We start from the raw sequence: 19,171 nt of genomic DNA on the forward strand, positions 1-19,171 counted from the left end.
TTTTTTTTTTTTTTTTTTTTTTTTTTTTTTTTTTTTTTTCCCTCCTCCTTTACATGAGGTGCAAGGCAAATGGGCAAGGAGCAGCGGCGAATAAGGGATCGGATTACAGATGCTTTTTTTCTTCTTCTTCTTCTTCTTCTTCTTGTTCTTCACTTTTTTTATTTCCTTTTTTCTTCATTTTCTATCTTCTTACTCTTTTCAATCTCGCCTCAAAATTGTCATGTCATGTTCCTGTTCGTAGACCCCCATTTCTTCCCGATTTCTACTTTGCTGTATCTTTCACTACGAATTCAACCGAACCACGCTGTGGCTAGACGATTTCCCGGATATTCCCCTTCTTTGCTTGCTGGCTGGTGATTCAAGCCATTTATTCGTTAAATTTGGCGGCTTGTCGGGCTCAAGTCCACAGAGGCAGCCGACGTGCCTCGTAAGGTGTCTGGTGTGCTGCGTCAATGCTTGGCAGAGCGATACACAAGGTAGGTAGGCAGGTACATGTCAGGGCTGCCTTGGGTCCGCGTGGCCCCGGGTACTCGGTACATGTTTACCTACTGTCGACAAGATAAGGTAAGCGCCACGGTCTGCAAGTCGAGCACCGCCAAGCGTACCCCGCACCACCCCGCGCCACGCACCCCGCGCCACGCACCCCGCGCCACGCACCACCAGGCACGGGGCACGGAGCACGGAGCACGGAGCCCAAGCTCCCGCTGACCCACCCCACCCAAACCCAACCCCGGCTTGGCTTGAGCCGTCATCATCGTCAGTTCAAACTCATCAGAAGACACCCAGAAACGACCGCAACCTGCCATGGCCGCCGCCGCGCCCGCGCCCTCTGCGCCGCCCTCTGCGCCGCCCTCTGGCTTCCGCTTCCCCCCCGAGTACCACTTCCCGCCCTTCTTCAGCCCGCAGCCCAACCTGACCACGCGCCACGCCCAGCTGACCAAGTGGTCGGCCCTGGTGCTCGCCTACGCCCGCCACCACCGGCTCTTCAAGCTCGCCCTCGCGTCCGCCTCGCACACGGACCTGTTCCACAACGCCCGCATCGACCGCCGCCTCGGGCTCGCCGACATCCGCGCCGTCCTCGACTTCCTCTGCGCCGACGGCCGGGCCCAGTACGCCGGGCCCAGGGACGGAGCCGACGTCGTCTACGTCTACTGGCGCACGCTGGACGAGTGGGCCAGCCTGGTCGAGGCCCATGTCCACGACACGGCGCAGCGGGGCAGCGTCTTGACCGTCTACGAGCTGACGCAGGGGGAGGGAACCAGGGGCACAGGTATGGCTGGCTCTGCTCTGCTCTGCTCTGCTCTGCTCTGCTCTGCTCTGCTCTGCTCTGCTCTGCTCTGCTCTGCTCTGCTCTGCTCTGCTCTGCTCTGCTCTGCTCTGCCTGCTGTTTTCCTTGCTCGTCTTGTCTTGTCTTTTTTTTTTTTCCTTTTCTTCTTCTTCTTCTTCTTCTTCTTCTTCTTCATCTTCTGGCTTCTTCCTGTGGCGTGCGGGGGCAAGATGGATGGCTGACTGGTGAGCAGAGCTGCATGGCATGGATGACCACGTCCTCATAAAGGCTTTGGGGGTCCTGGTGAAGAGGGGCAAGGCCCAGATCTTTGGGGCCGACGACTCGCTCGGCGTCAAGTTCTTCTGACTCGCTTTCCCCGGGAGGGGACTCTGTTACCGCGGGACGACAATGCAACGATGGACAGCCCAGCAAAACAAACAAACAAATAAAGCTAGGAGAAAAACAGGATAACAAAACGACCAGGGGGACCGACTAGAGGGTCCAGAGATACCGAGAAAGAAGGAACAAAAAAAAAAAGAAAGAAAAAAGAAAAAAAAAGCCCCTCCGCAAATCAAGTCCGCATATCGTTCCCTGCTGCGCCTTCTCCGAGGACCCGTCGTCGTCTATCATGCCAAAAAAAAAAAAAACAAAAAAAAAAAAAAAGCTACTTCTTGCCGTCTCTGACAAAGTTTTCAATCAGAAACTTGTCTTTGAACCGCACTTGCTGCGCCATGGCTACGTCTAGCAGCCAGTCTGCCGCCACGATACGCGGCTCCATGTTCCCCTTCTCAGCCATGTCCCTGAACCGCTCCCACATCTGCTGCTCGTCCGCGCTGCTGCCGGTGAGCAGGTAGACAGGCTCGGGCTTGGCGAAACCATCCTCCTCGGCCGTCGTGGGCTTGATCGTCGTGCCGCTGCGCGCGCGGTACAGCTTGAATATGGCTCCGTTGGCCTCGGCAATCGAGCGGTAGCTCTCGGGTCCGTTGTGGATCTTCTCCGTGCAGTATACGGGGATGCCTCGCAGGAGCTTGCCTCGATTGGCCCTGGCTCGAGCCATTGACTGCTCGAGCTTGAAGCCGTAGCGCCTCTCCGAATCCTCGTCCTTCAGGATAAAGTCCTCTGGTTCGGGGACCTGGCCAAGCTCAAGAACCTTTTCGATGAATTCCGACGAGAGGACAACTGCCCCACGAGCTAGTGCCGAGAGGAACTTGACTGTTCGGACGACTTGCGGCGCCACCAGGTAGTCACACGGCTGGTTCTCTTGAACGATTTGGATTCCGACGTCTCGTAGTTTTCTCTGCAAGTGGAATGTTGCACACAAAGTTAGTAACATGCGGCTTTGGTCATAGATCACAACAAAAAAAAAAGAATAAAAGTAAAAAGGAAAGGGAAGAGAAGAAGAAGAAGAAGAGAAAAAAAAGGGAAAAAAAGCCTCACCCTGTCTTGATCTTCCCTGTTCTTGTCACCGACCCATCTCTTGAATCCCGTGACGACAATCCTCATCTCCACGTTTGGCAACAAGCATCGCTGCTTCTTGGTCGGTCGTTTCGCATCCGCGTCGGCACCTTCACCGTCATCCTCTTCTTGCTTCTGCTTCGGACTCGTGGCAGCGCCGCTGGTCCTCGCCTTGTCCGCCAGGTCAGCCGCTCGCTTGCCACCCCACGGTGCTCCGGTCCTGCTTTGCCTCCTCTTCTCCTTTTCGTACAGGGCAATATCCGGGGCGATGCACTGCAGTATGTCTCGAGCTTTTGCCTTTGCGCTTCGCCCGCCGGTAGACGCCGCAGATGGCGTGTCGTTTTCCTTGCCGGGATGAGCGCGTCGTCGTCGCACCGGTGTCTGAACGGCCGCCGACGTCTTGGTTTTTCCAGGTGCCTGAGCCTCCTCGCTTTTGCCGTCGTCTCCAGCTTCGTCAGCGTCCCCGTCGCGGCCAATTACCACCCCGTCGGCGGGGCCATTGTGGTAGGCATTGTCCTCGGCCGCTTCCAGGATTCTTCTCTTTCTCTTGGCTCTGGGAGACATGGTCTCCTCCCCGCCGGGGTAATACACATCTCGAACCTTGGACTCGTCGATAAAGGTTTGGCCGATAATCTCACCCAAGTTGGTCCGGGGAGGGAAGTGATTGTATTTGGACAGGTTGATTGGCTTGATGCCGCATTTTGCGTAGCTCTCCTCGATCCAGAGGTGGTTGACAACGGCCACACCCCACTCGGGGGCTGCCTTGCATTTTTCGCTGGAATCGCGGGCCGTGATCAGATGGGTATTGTCGGCCTTCATGGTCTTGGTGAACTCTGCACCGCAGGCTTTGATGAGGTTTTCGAGATAGATTCGTGCCTCACCGCCGTAGTTTGACACCGTGATTTTGAGATCTTTGAACCCGGGGATGCCGCCTCGAGGTATGGGATAGTGCAAAAGACGGTGCAGGGGATTCTGCCATTGGTTGTTGACGATGAGCGCGTACAGCCACGATAAACTTCCCACCTCTTTGCAAGACTGCGCTGCATGAATATACTCGGGACCATCCCGGTACTGGCAAATGAACATGTCGCATTCGTCGACAGATGCCACGATTTTCCCTCCTCCGTGAGTGACAATATCCTTGACGGCCTGCAAAAGCCCCGGAGTAATGCTCAGGTCGGCCGAAAACATGACGTCCCTATCCTTGAAAACTGTCGCAGGGGACCGCGCGCTTTTCGCGCCGGGCGGTACGGGTAGGATTGCAGGGCTGACCGAGGTAGCATTGATGAGATTTTTGTTGACGGGAATCTCAAGGTCGTCCTCGCTGCTTTTCTTGACGATTTCGGGATCTGGCAGCAGATACGGTCCCTCGTCGATCCTCTTGCCTAGTTTGAAGCATGCGTCGAACCTATCTGGCGTTAGCAGAGCTTGCAAATTGACAGGTTTTTTTTTTTTTTTTAAAAAAAAAAATAACCGAAAAACGGAGATAAAAAGAAGCATTGATGCTGCCATCCAGAGGGACAAATGCTAGTGTCAAGACTATTGATTCGAGGATGCGATTGCTGCCACTCCGGGACTGTTAAGGGCTTTGTCTGCCCCAGTATCTCTGGTGCCAGCTTACCAATGAGGTAGGACAACTTTTCCCTTGAACCGCTTGTCCAGAGCAGCCTTCACCTTGGGCGCGTCCATGCTCAAGGCGCAAATATGAGTCGTCAGTCTCCATGCCTCCTTGGATTCCTGGCCGCCCAGCGCCATGGTGGCGCCCAGAATGCTCTCTTTGTCCATTGGCGGTAAATCAGCACAGGTGACGACGACTTCCCGGAAGATCATTCTGGGGTCCGGGGAGAACGGTCTAACTTGCGCAACCTTGCTCCTCAAGACCGAAGTCGAGATCCACTTGTCGGACACCACAGGTATCATGACGGCTTGCGACTCGACGTACTGCTCGAAATCAATCGTGTTGGAGATGATGTGCGTGACCCGATCTATGGCTATTGAGCCGTTTCGGCGGGGTTCGCAGATGGTTCCGCCATTGTCTTGGACGATGCGCGATAACTAGCGGGTGCAAAGTCAGTTCCAAGACGGGGGCCCTTCGCGCTCGCGAGGCTTGGAGAAGGCGAACCTCGCTGATCTGCTTTGGCGCAAGTTCGTTGCTGGGAACAAACGCGAGGGTACAGTCGTCGAAAACGCCGTGTTTGGCACTCATGGCGCCAGAAGCCATCCACTCTCGGCCTTCGTGATGTTGTTTTGCGCGTGGTGCAAAGTCGAGTAGGCTGTTTGCCGAAGAGATCTAATTGATACGTTCGGGGGTTTTTTTTTTCCTTTTTTTGCGCGGTCACAACTCGAGAGCTAATCAGTGGCTACGCATCTCTAAACCTCCCATGTGCTGGCAGTTCCGATGGAAGGATTGGGAATCACTTTCATTCTTCGTGGTGTCAGACAGAACGCGTACCTGAGCGTTGCCCTGGGAAAATGAATGGGTCTGATGAGAAAACGCGGACGAGGCGGAGAGCCACGTGATGAGGCAGGTAAAGGTACTTTTTCGCTCTGGATTACCACACCTTGGCAAAAGTTCCTCAACCTTGCTTGCTGCAGGTCCAAGCCCCCCTCGACGCGTCTCCGCCAGAATCAATCAAACGCCACCCGCCACCCGCCACCCGCCACCTTCTCAGACGGAAGAGATGACCCACACCATGTAATGTAAATAGACGTTCGGAAATGAAAACAAAAAAAAAATACTCCGTAGAATCAAGTAAAATCTTGTTGATGGTTTGAGTATTCAGCATCAAATGGAATACTCGGAATTTTCGCCTTGTATTCAGGGAGGATGTCAAGCTTAGAGTTTTCAAAGGAACCACCATAGGAAAATGGGTGGAAGAAATTATATTTACGAATGATTGGCTCGAGTGTTTCCGGCGCACAACTGGCGCCGATGACACAGAAACCAAGCCTCACGTATGCGTTTCTTATCCTATGGACACGCGGATGAATTTCCCCTTTAGAAAATTCAACGGAAAAAAGGCACAAGGGTCGTCCCGTCATGAACCAAAAAGATTTGTTGCACGCTCAAGTCTTCCCACGCGGATGTTGAAGCATATTTCATGAACCGCTGCGTTTCATTCGTTATGCGCAACGCAAGCCAAAGCAACGGCTGCGCCCATCAAGGAACTCTCCTTGGCAGCGACGAGACCAATGCAGCAAGGTTCAGGCATACCTTTACTCTCAATCAGTTCGTTCAAGTAGCGTTGGCAGCTAGCGAGATAACCAGGATAGTTTTCAATGACGCTGCCATTGAAGGCGACGGTGGTAATCTCCGGGTTGATGTCGGCCTCGAACCGCTTTCCTTCAGGTGATGCGGCAGGCAGCCTGCCGACGTGCTGCTTCTCCAGATCCAAGCGCAGATCCCAAAGAGTATAGACGCAGGCGGCAACAAGCGCACTTGAGCGAACAGACACAAAAGAGGCGACTGCTCTGATGGCAGCGAGGTCGGAAGTCGTGGGCTGATGAGACGAGGGGTGGCGTTTCGAAAAAAGTTTGATGGCTTCTCCAAGGTCAGAAGAGGTGTCGCTGGGTGGTCAGAGTCAGTATGGGAAAAGGCCCAGGGAGTAGAGGTAAGCCGAGGAGGATTGCTGGCGGGTGCGCGCCTACCTTTGAATCCTGGAAATTGTTTCAGTTTTCAAGGAATAGGTAGTCTGCAAGGACGCGGGAGCAACGCCCCCGAGGAGGCCTGTAGTGTCGATAGCCTCGAGCAGAGCCAGTCGCACAATCTCCCCTAGGTACATGCCACTGACGAGGTGCTCGAGGGGTTGAAAATCGGGACGAGGGTGTTGTCTCGCCAAGGCCCGATCCCAGTTTGTGAGTGGGAGAATGTCGTGGCCAAACATGCCCAGTTCCGTGTTGACGATTACATGACTAGCTTCGTCAAACCATACTTGCTCTCGAACGCCAAACTTGTTCTTTCCGATGCTGGGCACCGGGAGATAGGCTGCTAGATTGACGCCGGTCCCCAAAATCAGGCCGAACCGAGTGGATGCGTGGGAATAAGCGCGGGATAGTAAACAAGCAGCCGAGTCGTTTAAAATGGCCCGCAACTCAACGTGAAGACCGTGGTTCTTGCACGACTGCTTGATGACGTCTCCGAGGTCCTTACCCAACAGCCCCTGGTCCGCCAGAAACGCCTTGCCCATCGGCAGCAACTTGCCGCCACCCATGGAGGTCTGTCTATGTACAGTCAGGTCTATACAAGACAAGGGCGGCAACCCGGCGAGGGGAATCCATAGCGGAATAAGCAGAAAGTCACTCACTCAAGGGGGAAGCTCCATGCGCAAGCCACGGGTAGCGGCCTTTCCAAACCGTGGCCATCGTTACCGCTCTTACTAAGCGTCAGGGTAATTTTTTGGGCCATCCAGTCGAAAAATTGCATTCCCTGGAGATTCTTGACATGTTTCCCGATGCGGTAGCTTTGCATGCTAACAATCTCACCCTGCTTGTCGATTTCTGCCTCACGACCTCGCAGAGCCACGACGGCGACTCTCAAGTTTGAGCCGCCAACATCCAGAGCTACGTACTCTCCACATTCGCTCCCCAGTGGTAAGCGGTGGCTGTAAGAGGGTAGCATGCACTGTTCGTCTGTGTGCAACCGTTGGATAAACTGTTTCTTCAAGCCGGCGGAAAGCTCCTGAAGACCATTGCCACTAATGGGACCGAGAAAGGCAGCTTCTGCCTCCTTGAGGAATGCCTGCAGTGATCTGGGGGCCTTTTCTTTTCCCGTCTCGGCTGGCAATGGGCTGACCCAGTAAGCCAGAATGGCCTGTATCAGAGACTTGCCACGAAGCAGGTTCTTGACAATGGCATTAAACAAGGCTTTCTGAAAGTTGGTCATGGCAGGTGAGAAATCGGCGCATAACATTGGCGTAAACGAGAGCTGACTAAAGAGGAGAAGACAGACAGATGAGCGAGGATATTGCGGGAGTATGTCTGGTTTTGAAAAGCTGCTCCGAGTTGGCGAAAGGGTGTAGGGAAGCAGATGCTGCAAAGGTCGCGCCTCTGGAATGAGGGGAGGAGCGAGATGGGCCAGCTGAATGTTGCGTTTTTGCAGGTCCGGTGTTTATCTACGTTTGGCGTAGATGCCGTCGCGTCGCAGGCGCAGAAATGAACGTGGCGAGCACTGCAGGTTAGTGAGAGGAAAATGAGCACATGGTCATGTCATGACGGGTGCATTGAAGACGAGAGCGGAGGGAAAGGAGGGGGGGGGGGGGGGGGGTTCCCGTTCTGTCCGGGATGGGCACTGCACTGCAGGCTGAAGGAAACCAGTTTGTCCCCAAACGAGATGATGCGATGCCAGACGGGCCGATCAAGTAAAAGCAAGTTGACAACAGGAAAGCCTGTGCAGAGGCCGCTAGAGAACACCTCGTGGGAACAACATGGACAAGGCGACTATGAGATGAAACCAGTCGAGCTTCAGATGCAATTTCGGACAAGCTGTTTGGGCTTGTGGAAGCGGGCGAGGAGGAGAGGCGCGCCAAAACAGAATAGGCACTGATCAGTTATTGGTGGCAATTGATCTCAATGACAGGCAGGAGCGCAGGGAGGGAGTTAGGACAGGCAGGAGCAAGGCAGGCCGGGCCCGCCGTTGGTGCGTGGGGCGGAGGCGGGGGTGGCTAGGGGTGGTTAGGGGTGGTTAGGGGTGGTTAGGGGTGGGTTGGTAACTCCAAAGTTGGGTTACAGAGAGTCAGAGACCTGCAGCGAACTTGGAACTTGGCTGGTCCCTGGCTGGTCCCTGGCTGGTTGTCGATGAACTTGTGAAGGAATGGATGATGAGTGCTAGTCTTGTCGATGCCGACCGATGGCGTGTGAAACACGTGCTACCACGTACTTCCGTACTCCGTTCCACGGTTAGTTACGGGTAGCATGTGCCTGCAGTTCAACAACGGTTTGATGTAATGTAGTGTCATGTCATAAGCGAGAGCTGGGTCGTGGGATGCATTCATGACCAGAGAGAGTGGCTCAAGAGTCAAGATGCTACATGCCAACGACGCCACAGACTCTAGTTGCTGCCTTTGCTTCTGGCCGGGGCTTCAGTGGACGGGGCAGGGCAGGGCAGGGCAGGGCAGGGATGGAATCATGGCCGGGACTGTAACGTTGCGGTTGCTGCATGGGGAGTCGGGACTGGTGAATGTGGGGATGATCTGGACGGCGATGCCAGTGACCTCTGCCACAGCGGCGGCAACAGCACTCCAAAGCCCAGAGTTCCAGCAGTTCAGGGGCTTCATGAATCACCTGCCTCATGCGACGGTGCACCAGCGTGTTGAAACATTGCCCCCAGTTGAACTGGCGGGAACCACGTACTGATGCAACAAAATCCATCCAGGCTTGGTTTGTGGCGTAGAGAGAGAGAGAGCAGCAGAGGTTGAAGGACTGCCCACTGCCGACACTGTGGCTGTGATTTCACGTTTGGTCTGGTCTGGTCTGGTCTGGTCTGGTCTGGGCTGGTCCGGTCTCGTCGTTTTCAAAAGCCCCCCAGCCAGGCGAAAGGCGTTGTTGATGGCCAAATAACCAAGACCAAGACGGCGGCCTTGATAGCACGGCTCTCTCGCTCACTGCTCACTGCTCACTGCTCACATCCCCCCCTAGGCAAAATCGAGCACGCAGTAGTGAGAGACGTTGCGTCGTCAATCCCACGGTTCTGTTTCCATGTTTTGTGTCGGTCGGTCGGAAATCCATAGATTGTCGTCGTCCACCCTGCCACGAGCACTACATACCTGGTTGCCAACCCGTCACGTAAAGTTGCCGGCAAAAGCGATGCAGCTTTATCAACCTGCCGAAATACCATGCCTCTGAAGGACTGGAAACTTGAACAGCAATGTCGGCTGTTGCAAGGTTAACAAAGGTTCATGTCAACAACCGCAAAGTGCGAGAAAGCACTGGGGCGAAAGGGGGGTTGCCAGCCAGCAACTTACTTGCTTGCCGTTGGCAAGGCACATGCAGTGACGTTCCATCCCATCCCATCCCCATCCCATCCCATCCCCTCTTCTCGACCGACGGCCCCACACGGGAGGACGTGCAAACGTCAAAATGCAACTACATAGGCTGGGGTGAATGAAGCATCTTGTGAAGGGTGGGAAGATCCAGAATCCGGGGAGAGTTGCACGTGCACGGGGCTGGCTGCGACGTGTTGGGGGTTTTGATTCCCTCTGGGAACTGGAGAAGGCAGGTCACGTCGCTACTGCCTGCAACAGTCACTCCACTCCGCACCTGCCGGCCGCATCGTGCGTGCGTGCGTGCGTGCGTGCGCGAGCCAGCCAGCTGCGCGAGCCAGCCAGCTGCAAGGCCTCCAGTCCCAAAGAGGCCAGCGGCTCTCTTTTGCTGCATCGTCAAGTCCTTAGGCCCAGGGTGCAAGAAGCTGTTGCTGTGCAATACAAAATGGAAGCACCGGCTGGTTTTCCATGCTGCCCATAGTTCCATAGTCCAGAGTCCAGAGTCCAGAGTCCAGTCTCCCGTCTCCAGACTCTTGACTCGGCAGCATCAGCATCAGCATCAGCATCAGCATCAGCATCAGCATCAGCATCAGCATCAGCATCAGCATTCGCATCCGCAGCATCCACATCAAGCATCCGCATCAAGCATCCCTCTGCCGGCCCACCACCAACTGACTACTCTGGATTCTCCACATCCTTGGCCTCATTGTCATCTGCTCCGTCAAGCTTTCGGCTGTATCGGGAGGCCAAACTCTCTTTTTGTTTTAATGCCTCGGCGGCGGAGATTAGTCTCATCGCTCATCGAGGCACCTTCAACCTTCTTCCAGTCAAACTCTAGATGCGCTACTCCTTCTCGAACCTTGATCTTAATCCCCTCCAGCCTCGTGTACTATTTATTCTGCTTCTCCTCGCTTCAGGTCCAGGCTTTTTTCCTTCTCCTCCATTCTTCTCCCTCCACAGAACACCCTACCTGACCTATTCTTCTGACCTGATCTGGTCTGATCTGATCTGATCTGTCTGCGTCACTGTGCCCACACGTTCGCAACACATTCCACCTACCTACGTCACGTCACTTTGACTGGTCTTCCACCCTCGAACCCTTTGAACCTAATTTACACAAGTCTACTCGGCAACTCAAGTCGCAAATATGAGATTGATCATCCGCGACGACAGTCTTGCTGCCAGCAGCTATGTCGCCTCGTACATTGTCGAGCGCATCAAGGCCTTCAGGCCTAGTGCCATGAATCCTTTCGTGCTTGGTCTGCCGACTGGATCCAGCCCTCTTGGCGTCTACAAGATGCTCGTCGCAAAGTACAGGGCTGGCGAGGTGAGTAATGCATTTAACCATGACGGCACCCGCCGTTTTCCCTTCTTCTATAACCCCGGCAAAGACGTTGCCGGCTAACCATGGTTGCTCCCAAAAGATCTCCTTTGAACATGTCGTCACCTTCAACATGGACGAGTATGTTGGTCTTCCCCGCGACCACCCAGAGTCTTACCACTCCTTCATGTGGAAAAACTTCTTCTCCCACGTCAATGTCCATCCGTCAAACGTTCACATACTCGACGGAAACGCTCCCAATCTTGAGGCCGAGTGTGTCGCTTACGAAGAAGCCATCAAGTCTGTCGGAGGCATTGACCTGTTTCTCGCCGGCATTGGCGAGGATGGCCATATTGCCTTCAACGAACCTGGGTCCAGCCTAGCCAGTCGAACGCGCGTCAAGACGCTGGCCTACGACACCATCATTGCCAACTCGCGCTTCTTCAACAATGACGCCAGCCAGGTCCCTCGCATGGCCTTGACTGTTGGTGTCCAGACGATTCTGGAGGCTCGCGAGGTTGTCGTCATCATCCTGGGGCAGCGCAAATCCCTGGCCTTGCAGCGCTGCATCGAGCAGGGAGTCAACCACATGTGGACCTTGTCCAGCTTGCAGCTGCACCCGCATCCAATGATTGTAGTCGACGAGGATGCCACCCTTGAGCTCCAGGTCAAGACGGTCAAGGTACGTGTGCTTTCTATCATCAGCCAAGAACCCGTCCCGTGGTCTAACCCGAAATTTTCGCAGTACTTCAAGAGCATCGAAAAGGTGGCCAAGGAGGCCGGTTTCGAGCAAATTCTTCCGTCAAAGGTCCGCACCGCCAACGGCGTTATTCCCGCCACCCGGGTCGACCAAGTCGACTCTCCCACCATACTCTGTCCTCAGCCCACCACCTCGCGGTTGCTTCGCGCCGCCCCGGCCACGGAGTATCCTGTGCGATCTGTTTCGCCAGACTTCGACTTGATCCCGGACCGCATGTCTTCTCGCATTCGCGAACCACCTCTGAGCATGCAGTCGCCCCCCACCGCGGCCACAGAGCATCCTGTCCGCCCCGCTTCGCCAGACTTTGAATTTATCCCGGACCGCATGGCTTCTCGCATGGGCGATCCAGCTCTGATGTACCGGTTAACCCCGACGCCAGAGCAGCAAACGTCCCGGCAAAACGTCATTAAGGCCTAACCGGTGTTGACGCTGGATGATTCAACCTTTTTGCTGCCGAGGATGATGAATAAAATTGGAAAATCTTACGGGTGGTTTACGGGTGGTTTACGGGTGGTTTACGGGTGGTTTACGGGTGGTTTACGGGTGGTTTACGGGCGTTTTGCAAGCGGTTTACGGTTGGCTTGCTGGTTTGGGTTAATTGGGGGGGTGGTTTTTTTTTTTCTTTTTGCCTGCTTAAAGATTCCCTCTTTCACACCCTTCAATTTGTTTGATGGGACGGGCAGGCCCGCCCTATCTTGGGTGTGTTTACGTCATTGTTTTAGAACCTGCTTCGTTGGTTGGAGAAATTTACAAAAGCTGAAGCAGCCGGCCTCACGGAAAAGAATCCTTTGCTAGCACGACGGAACGGGATAGGTAGAGTTTGTTTGAAGTGGGCACCCGCAGAGAATGGAAAAGCCCAAGGGCCCTGTTGTACTGGTGCATCCGAGCATCTTGACTGCTGTTCTCTCGCACGTAACTTGATGCCCATCCAGACCAGTGACAGTTGGTGTTTCAGGCTTCAGCAACCGAGAGCAGTCAGTTGCGGCTTCCATTCCCGCTTTCCGCCCCCACATGACGGGGGCAAATGCGGGTGGAGACCCTTCCGGCACTGGGCGGAACGGTCCGCACGGCGCAGACGCATTAGCCCGAGGGTACAGGTGTGCAGGTGCCCACTGCCGGCCAAGACCCCTGCGCAGACTAGCTAGGTACCTATCGAAAAGCACGGGTCCAACAGTCTGCCTCGTCTCGTCGATAGCCAGGCCGAGGCGCGGACCACTGGGCATCAAGGCCATGTTGTGCAGATATTGGGCAAAGAATAACACAGCTTGTATTCCCGCGGGGACGGAGAGCGCCAGCGCCTTCGGCTGCGTGAAACCTCGCGGGCAGCTCGTGGGCAGCCCTGCAGATCTTTGCTGCAACAACTCCTCCGGGGAATAGAAGAACCACAAGCGCCATGCAACTCCCGGGTATAGGTAATGATAAGGCCGCCGCCTTCCCCTGCCTGGATGCTCTCGCTGTCCCTCGTCGCCGTTCCCGCTCGTAGTCGTTCGTGTCTGGGAACGGTCGAGTTTATTTCTGCGGCGAGCAGCGCCGAATCGCAGTATATGTACATGATTGGTTTCTGGAAAAGGGAAAAGAAGAAACAAAACAAAAAAAGAAGACAAGAAGACAAGAAAACGAGCGACACGGGTTGCTGCCGCGCCATCGTGAGGGGGAGTGACGGCAATAAAACACGGGTGGAGCGTCCCCGCACAGAGTCGGTTCGTGCTACTCGGCGGCGAAATATCGCTTTGCTTTGCTCTGGGACTGCAGAGCCTTGACTTCGGGCGGCACAATGGTGTGGTGGACTACATGCGGTCTGTAGACAGCATCGATGGGAGGCATCCTAAGAGGCGAAAGGCAGTCAGCATCCCCGCAACGCGTTGCTGGCAGCCATGTCATCAAGCTTTGTCCGGGCCATGCTCACCAGTCGTCTACCGTCAGAGGAAAGTACTCGTAGAGGGGATCGGGGTCGTCGGCGGGGCTGCTCCCAGCGTTTTGCCCCGAGATGGAATGCGACTTTCCGAACTGAGGGCTTTGCAACTCCGCGCTCAGGCGGTTCGGGCTCTTTTCGTCCTCGGAGAGAGAGAGGCTGATGGGGACGGCCGTGCTGTGGCGGCTGGCTGAGCTTCTGTGATTTGGGCTCACCACCATGCTCTTCCCGTCCCCTGACCAAGTAGGGACCGGTGGTCGAGTAACGGTGGGTGACACAGCCACCCTCTTTGCGGGATGGCAACTTGAACTGTTGGGATGCGGCACAGGAGGCTGGTAGTTTTCCGACCATTCGGTCGGGGCCTTTACGCAGCTTGTTAGTTGGAGTCAACGCCACCGGACAAACGTGACGGGGGGGAGAGAGGGGGGGGAGGAAATACAGATGTATAAAGAAAAAAACATGGAAAAGAGAGAAACAAATCTGCCTTTGGCCTGCACGTACATTCCCCATCGGTTGAAACTTCTGCACTGTGCTTGGCGGGGTTTCCCGCTCCAACTTCAACGTGGCGTTTTCAGCACCGGCGGCCGTCTTCTTCTCCGTCCGTTTCTCGCCGGTCAGGGGCACGTCTTTCCTGCTATCAAAGTTGCGTGGGCTGCGGCCGCGCACAATCACGGGTCCGGATTGTATCTCTGCGACCTTGATGGAGTCATTGCTGCTGGACTTGGCAATGAGATTGATCTGGACGACATAGTGTTGCTGGAGACCCTTTCGCCGCCCATTGTTGGCCGTGGCATGTTTGAACTGCAGACGTTTCCACGAGACCGGCAAGCTGACTCGGACTGCGTCGACCTCTTGAGCGGTTCCAAGATCGAGCGGAATGTGAGGCGGAGCACCCGCAACCTTGGTCTCCTCGCCGCCCATCTGGGGGTTTGAGCTTTTCCACGGAATCGAGATTATTTCCGTGGCTTTGCCTTCGATGGATTCCAGTGCCGTTATGGAGGCCAGCCACTCTTGAACCGGAAAGTGCCGGCCTTGTTCGTCCATCACATGGGAGAGGTGTTTCGGCAGAGTCAGCAGACCCGAACACTGCCATAGGTTGCGTCGGTAGCAGGTTAACTCGAGCGGCCGGCCCGTGTTCTCGCCCCCAAACACATCCTCAGCCACGAAAAACATTCCGTACAATTCGGCGCTCATGCTCACATCGCCGAGGCTGCCGTTTGCGTCTATAGGGGTCGCATTCATGATGGGATCAGAAAAGCCCAGCAGTTTGTTGTCGAGCTCCTGGGGCGATGAGTCTTCATTTAGGGCATCTATGTGTGGGGTGGGCTCAAAAGCTCGCGCCGAGTAGGCAAATGGATCTTCAAAAGTGGTCGCAAAATTGTCAAAATCGTACGCTGGCGTGAAAGGAAGAGCAGCCAACGTGGCCCCGTCACTGAACAGGTACAGAATGAAAATGAAAATAATCAGCAACGTCATCGTTTCCGTTCCACCAGGATTCCAAACTTGAGAATGCCCCATCCTTCAGGTCCCCGATCATGCTGCAATGAAAAGCGAAGGGCAACTCACAGAACCGCCTCATCAAAGTTGAAATCTTGGTCAAAGTGTTGCTCCATCGTCATTGGTTGCCCAGGTGCTGGGTGAGTCAAACCCAATGACTGACTTGGCGCGGCGGCTGTTATAGCCGACAGAGAGTTGAAAGTAGCCATGGCATCGTTCGCCCAGACTAAGTGTTGAAACCTGGAGTGCTCGTATCGAACGCAGCGACGGGATGCGCAGTAGCGGAATAGAATTCTACAAGGGGAGGGATCCCAGCCGGCGGTAAGATTGCGCTACTTTATCGCAAACTGGTCGACTGTTCGGCGGAGTGCAGTCAAGGCACGGTACAACAGCAAGTCAGCCGGAAAACGTCTGGGTAGTCAGACAAGGAATCGGAGGTAATTGGCAGGGCACAAAAGCCGGTGGCTAGGCAACAACAAGCCAGCAACAAAGGATCCAAGATAAGAGACGGCGAGGTAGTGTTCCTTGAAAGGCAGTAGAAGTTGGCGTCCAAGTACAAGGCTGACGGCGAGAGGCAGACCATGTGTCGAGAGCAGCTGCGCGACGCGGTGCGAGCTCTAGCAGCAGGGCGTAGGGTGTGTACGGACGTATAGAGAAGAGGTAATTGTCAAGACTCGATACTCTGCCGATTCTGGAGCAAGATGTTGCAGGACTTGGTGGTGTGTAGTACCAACTTACTTACCAAGGTTGCAAATTGTGGAGGCGGCCAAAAGCCAGAAGCCTAGTCCGCAAGGAGCCTAGTGAGGGTTCGGAGGCCCGTCTCGGTTGGTGGGGATGGGAGAGGTGGGGTCCACGTGATGGCGCAGACTTGGTCAAAACAGTCAAACTGGAAGCGGCTTGCGAGGGTCTCTGGCAGTCTGACTAACGGAAGTACGGAGCACGGACTGCAGGGTACGTAACTAGAGGTACCTGGAGGTATCCGGCTTCCCCGACTTTTTTTCCTCATCTTGTTCTCCTGCGCTTATTATGAAGATGCTTGCTGTCAATACTCCGTACGGAGTCCCGCTCCCCTAAGCTTCGATCGCGCGCGAGCAAGAACGAAAAACCAGGTGCAGATGCGGGCAACCCGCAAAACGTTTGAAAGGGGCCCCAAACCCGATGTGACTAGGCAGTGCCAAGACAAGCATTGACCATTGACTGCTCTCCGAGAAAGAGTTCTCGACCTTTACTTCAACTACACGCAAGGGTCCCTGTTGTTGCTACGTATGCGTTCCCCGGCATTGAGCCGCGGAAACCCCTGTCAGGATTCACATGGGAATGAACCTGGGCGCGTGGTTTGGCAAAGCCCATCCATTGGAAAGCTGTCAAAGCTGAGCCTGGCTTAGTGTCAAAGAGCGGTTGATCGACCACGGCCGGATTTGAGAGCCTCAGAACGCGCAATTCAAGCAGCATGACCCAAGTCCCTTCATAATGCCTGCGATATATGCTCGTCTTATTCGCCATTTTTTTTTCTCTTTCCTACATTGGTATGGACTGGGCCTGGGACAGGTTCCTTGAGAAGATATGTAGCAGCTGCCTTAGCTATCTAGGTGCCCTACGTTGAGCTGATTCAAGTAAGTAGGTGGACTTGTTACTCAAAACAGCGAGGCTCCCCAAACGAATGTCATGCCGAAGCTTGATTCGGATCCAGAGGGCTCGGTCATGCCCCCAAGTTCCGGCCGATATCATCCCAACGCCTTCACAACCAATCAACAGTAATGGAAAAGGCCTATTTGTGCGTAAAATGCAAACTGGTCATGTTTTGCACGCAATCCGCCCTTGGCAGGTGTAGTTCGTTCTTGCATCCTTGTCGCAAGCCTCCTTCTTCGTTCTGCTTCTCCGGCTCATGGCAATCGACCTCGTGCTTCATTGTTTGTGCTTCGTGCGATTCGTCCACCAGCATGGGGCTCGAATCGTATACCGTTGATAACACAGGTATTGAACTCTCAAGGAATCCACGTTCCGCTGCTGATTTGGATAATATTCCCCCTTTGTCGAAGCTAATGCTCGTCATGTTCTCGCTTTTCGTCTTTTCTTCTCATGACGAACCCTTTGGCGCTATTCGTGTTGAGCAACCTGGTTCCAAATTTCCAGACCTCGTCAAGAATGAGATGTTTGGATCCGGAACCAGTTGCGAGCTCCTGTTGAGAAAAGATGACCAGATCGGCGTCGGCACCAGCTTCTAAAGATCCCTTGATGCCCCGTAATCCTAGCATAGCTGCAGGAGTTGCTGTCACTGCTCTCAAGGCTTGAGGAATGCTGGCACCCGACCACGCCAAAAAGTTGTTGACACATTCGAGTAACGTAGTGGAGCTGTGTCAGATGGTTAGCACAAGCGCCAGAAATGGTTCCCCCATTTTTCAATGTGGTCAGAGGATGGGGTTGAGACGTTGGCCCTCCTGCTGCTGGCTGGGGGCAATAACACGGCGGTTTGATACGACTGAGGGGTTTGTTTCCATAGCAAGCCTTCCCCGTAACTCACCTTCCGGCAATGGTGTCAGAGTTTTCTAACAATAGCTTGGAACCATGCTTGACAATGTTGCAGGTTTGCTCGCCATTCGTCCAGGGATAGGCGCCATCGGGCAGGCCGACGAGGTGCATGGCGTCTGTGACGAGAATGAAGCCGTCGGGATGCGCGTTGAAGGCGATCTTCACGGTGGTGGGATGCAAATGGATTCCATCAGCTATGATGCCGAAAAACGGTCGGGCCAAGTTCTCGGCCTTTCCCAGTACACCAAAAATGCCGGGATTGCGGTGATGCAGCGGTCGCATAGCGTTGAACAGATGCGTGATCATGGAGGCTCCTTGGCCAACGGCTTCAGAGGCCTCCTCATATGTAGCCTCAGAGTGGCCTACTGAGTAGATGATTCCTCTTGACGTGATTTCGGGGATGAGCCGCATCATCTGCCCACGCTCAGGTGCAGCTGTTATCATCTTGATGGGTATCCTTTCAGCTCGGCACCGTGGGCGCAAGTTCGCTGCCCCATAGCAAGCTTCGATATCTGCAAAGACTTGAGCCTCAATCATGACGTCAACATTGTGGACCCCGTTCTTGGCTGGGTTCAGGAAGGGACCCTCGCAATGAGCGCCAAGCGACTCTGCGCCGTCATGCGCATCTCGACTACTTCCCGAGGGTCCGAGGAATTGAAGGGCCTGTGACACAATTTCCCTGTCAATAAAGGCTGCTTTGAGGATGATGCTCCTTTCAACCATGTTGGCCTTGGCAAGTCTTGCTCGCAGGAGGTTGGGGACATGGTTCGGACATGGTTTTTCACCTTTTGGTACAGCTCTGGCCGTTGACTCGTGATGGTGGGCAGGTATGATGTAACACCAGTCTGCACGAGCAGTTTGTTCACCTCATGGACCCTTTCGCCATAGTGGGACATGTCGTCCAGCAGGGTGGAAAAATTGAAGCCAAATGCACCATTGAGCTGACAATCCATCATTCCAGGAGAAATGATTCGACCCCCAAGATCGATAGTTTCGTCAGGAAGGAATAGTTCATCGAAGAAGGTAGCCTGGCTGTTAATAATCTTGCCAGTTATCGAGCTAACCCACAGGTCCTCGGCGACCAAAGCATCGTCCTTTACCAGGAGGCAGTTTGTAAATTTTGTCAAGCCGTTCCCCCCCGGTGATTGGGTCGAGGAAGTCAAAGCGATAGGCATGGTTTCCGACGTCGAAGGAGTTGAGCAGCAACTGAGCAGCTCAGGACAGTGTTAGGTACGAATCGAAGTATTTTTTTTTAAACGCAACGGCGGCAGGAACCAAGTCCAGGATAAGACGCGATGAGACGCACATGGTAGGTGACCGAGGCGATAAAAGAGTAAAGCAAGCGATGTTGGGGTTAGTTTGGTGTTGCGATGCCACCTGACGGATGGTAGGTCGGATGGATCGTTGCCGCCATTCTACCGACCCTGCCAAACACTACTGTGGCCGCACACCT

The 19,171-nt window shown here is 54.5% G+C and overlaps 6 protein-coding genes across 6 annotated transcripts; 2 read left to right on the top strand and 4 right to left on the bottom strand.

Annotated features, from left to right (window-relative positions):
- Positions 1–804: 804 nt before the first annotated feature.
- On the top strand, positions 805–1,633 carry UV8b_05343 (uncharacterized protein; the record flags this gene model as incomplete). The annotated part of the gene is made up of 2 exons (XM_043142840.1): positions 805–1,270; positions 1,521–1,633. 2 exons carry the CDS (start codon positions 805–807, stop codon positions 1,631–1,633), a joined length of 579 nt encoding a protein of 192 aa, XP_042998773.1.
- A 298-nt stretch (positions 1,634–1,931) lies between these two features.
- UV8b_05344 (uncharacterized protein) lies at positions 1,932–4,928 on the bottom strand (the record flags this gene model as incomplete). Its single annotated transcript, XM_043142841.1, has 4 exons — positions 1,932–2,564; positions 2,705–4,130; positions 4,344–4,777; positions 4,845–4,928. The coding sequence occupies 4 exons, from the start codon at positions 4,926–4,928 to the stop codon at positions 1,932–1,934; spliced, it is 2,577 nt and encodes an 858-aa protein (XP_042998774.1).
- Positions 4,929–5,838: 910 nt separating this feature from the next.
- UV8b_05345 (uncharacterized protein) lies at positions 5,839–7,604 on the bottom strand (the record flags this gene model as incomplete). The annotated part of the gene is made up of 3 exons (XM_043142842.1): positions 5,839–6,289; positions 6,371–6,943; positions 7,027–7,604. 3 exons carry the CDS (start codon positions 7,602–7,604, stop codon positions 5,839–5,841), a joined length of 1,602 nt encoding a protein of 533 aa, XP_042998775.1.
- Positions 7,605–10,846: 3,242 nt separating this feature from the next.
- UV8b_05346 (uncharacterized protein) lies at positions 10,847–12,197 on the top strand (the record flags this gene model as incomplete). The annotated part of the gene is made up of 3 exons (XM_043142843.1): positions 10,847–11,026; positions 11,124–11,702; positions 11,766–12,197. 3 exons carry the CDS (start codon positions 10,847–10,849, stop codon positions 12,195–12,197), a joined length of 1,191 nt encoding a protein of 396 aa, XP_042998776.1.
- A 1,290-nt stretch (positions 12,198–13,487) lies between these two features.
- Positions 13,488–15,311, bottom strand: UV8b_05347 (uncharacterized protein; the record flags this gene model as incomplete). Its single annotated transcript, XM_043142844.1, has 4 exons — positions 13,488–13,605; positions 13,687–14,054; positions 14,194–15,124; positions 15,259–15,311. 4 exons carry the CDS (start codon positions 15,309–15,311, stop codon positions 13,488–13,490), a joined length of 1,470 nt encoding a protein of 489 aa, XP_042998777.1.
- Positions 15,312–17,228: 1,917 nt separating this feature from the next.
- UV8b_05348 (uncharacterized protein) lies at positions 17,229–18,893 on the bottom strand (the record flags this gene model as incomplete). Its single annotated transcript, XM_043142845.1, has 3 exons — positions 17,229–17,541; positions 17,711–18,381; positions 18,504–18,893. 3 exons carry the CDS (start codon positions 18,891–18,893, stop codon positions 17,229–17,231), a joined length of 1,374 nt encoding a protein of 457 aa, XP_042998778.1.
- Between the last annotated feature and the right edge of the window lie 278 nt (positions 18,894–19,171).

This window comes from Ustilaginoidea virens, chromosome 4 (genome assembly GCF_000687475.1).
Source record: "Ustilaginoidea virens chromosome 4, complete sequence".
Lineage (NCBI taxonomy): Eukaryota > Fungi > Ascomycota > Sordariomycetes > Hypocreales > Clavicipitaceae > Ustilaginoidea > Ustilaginoidea virens.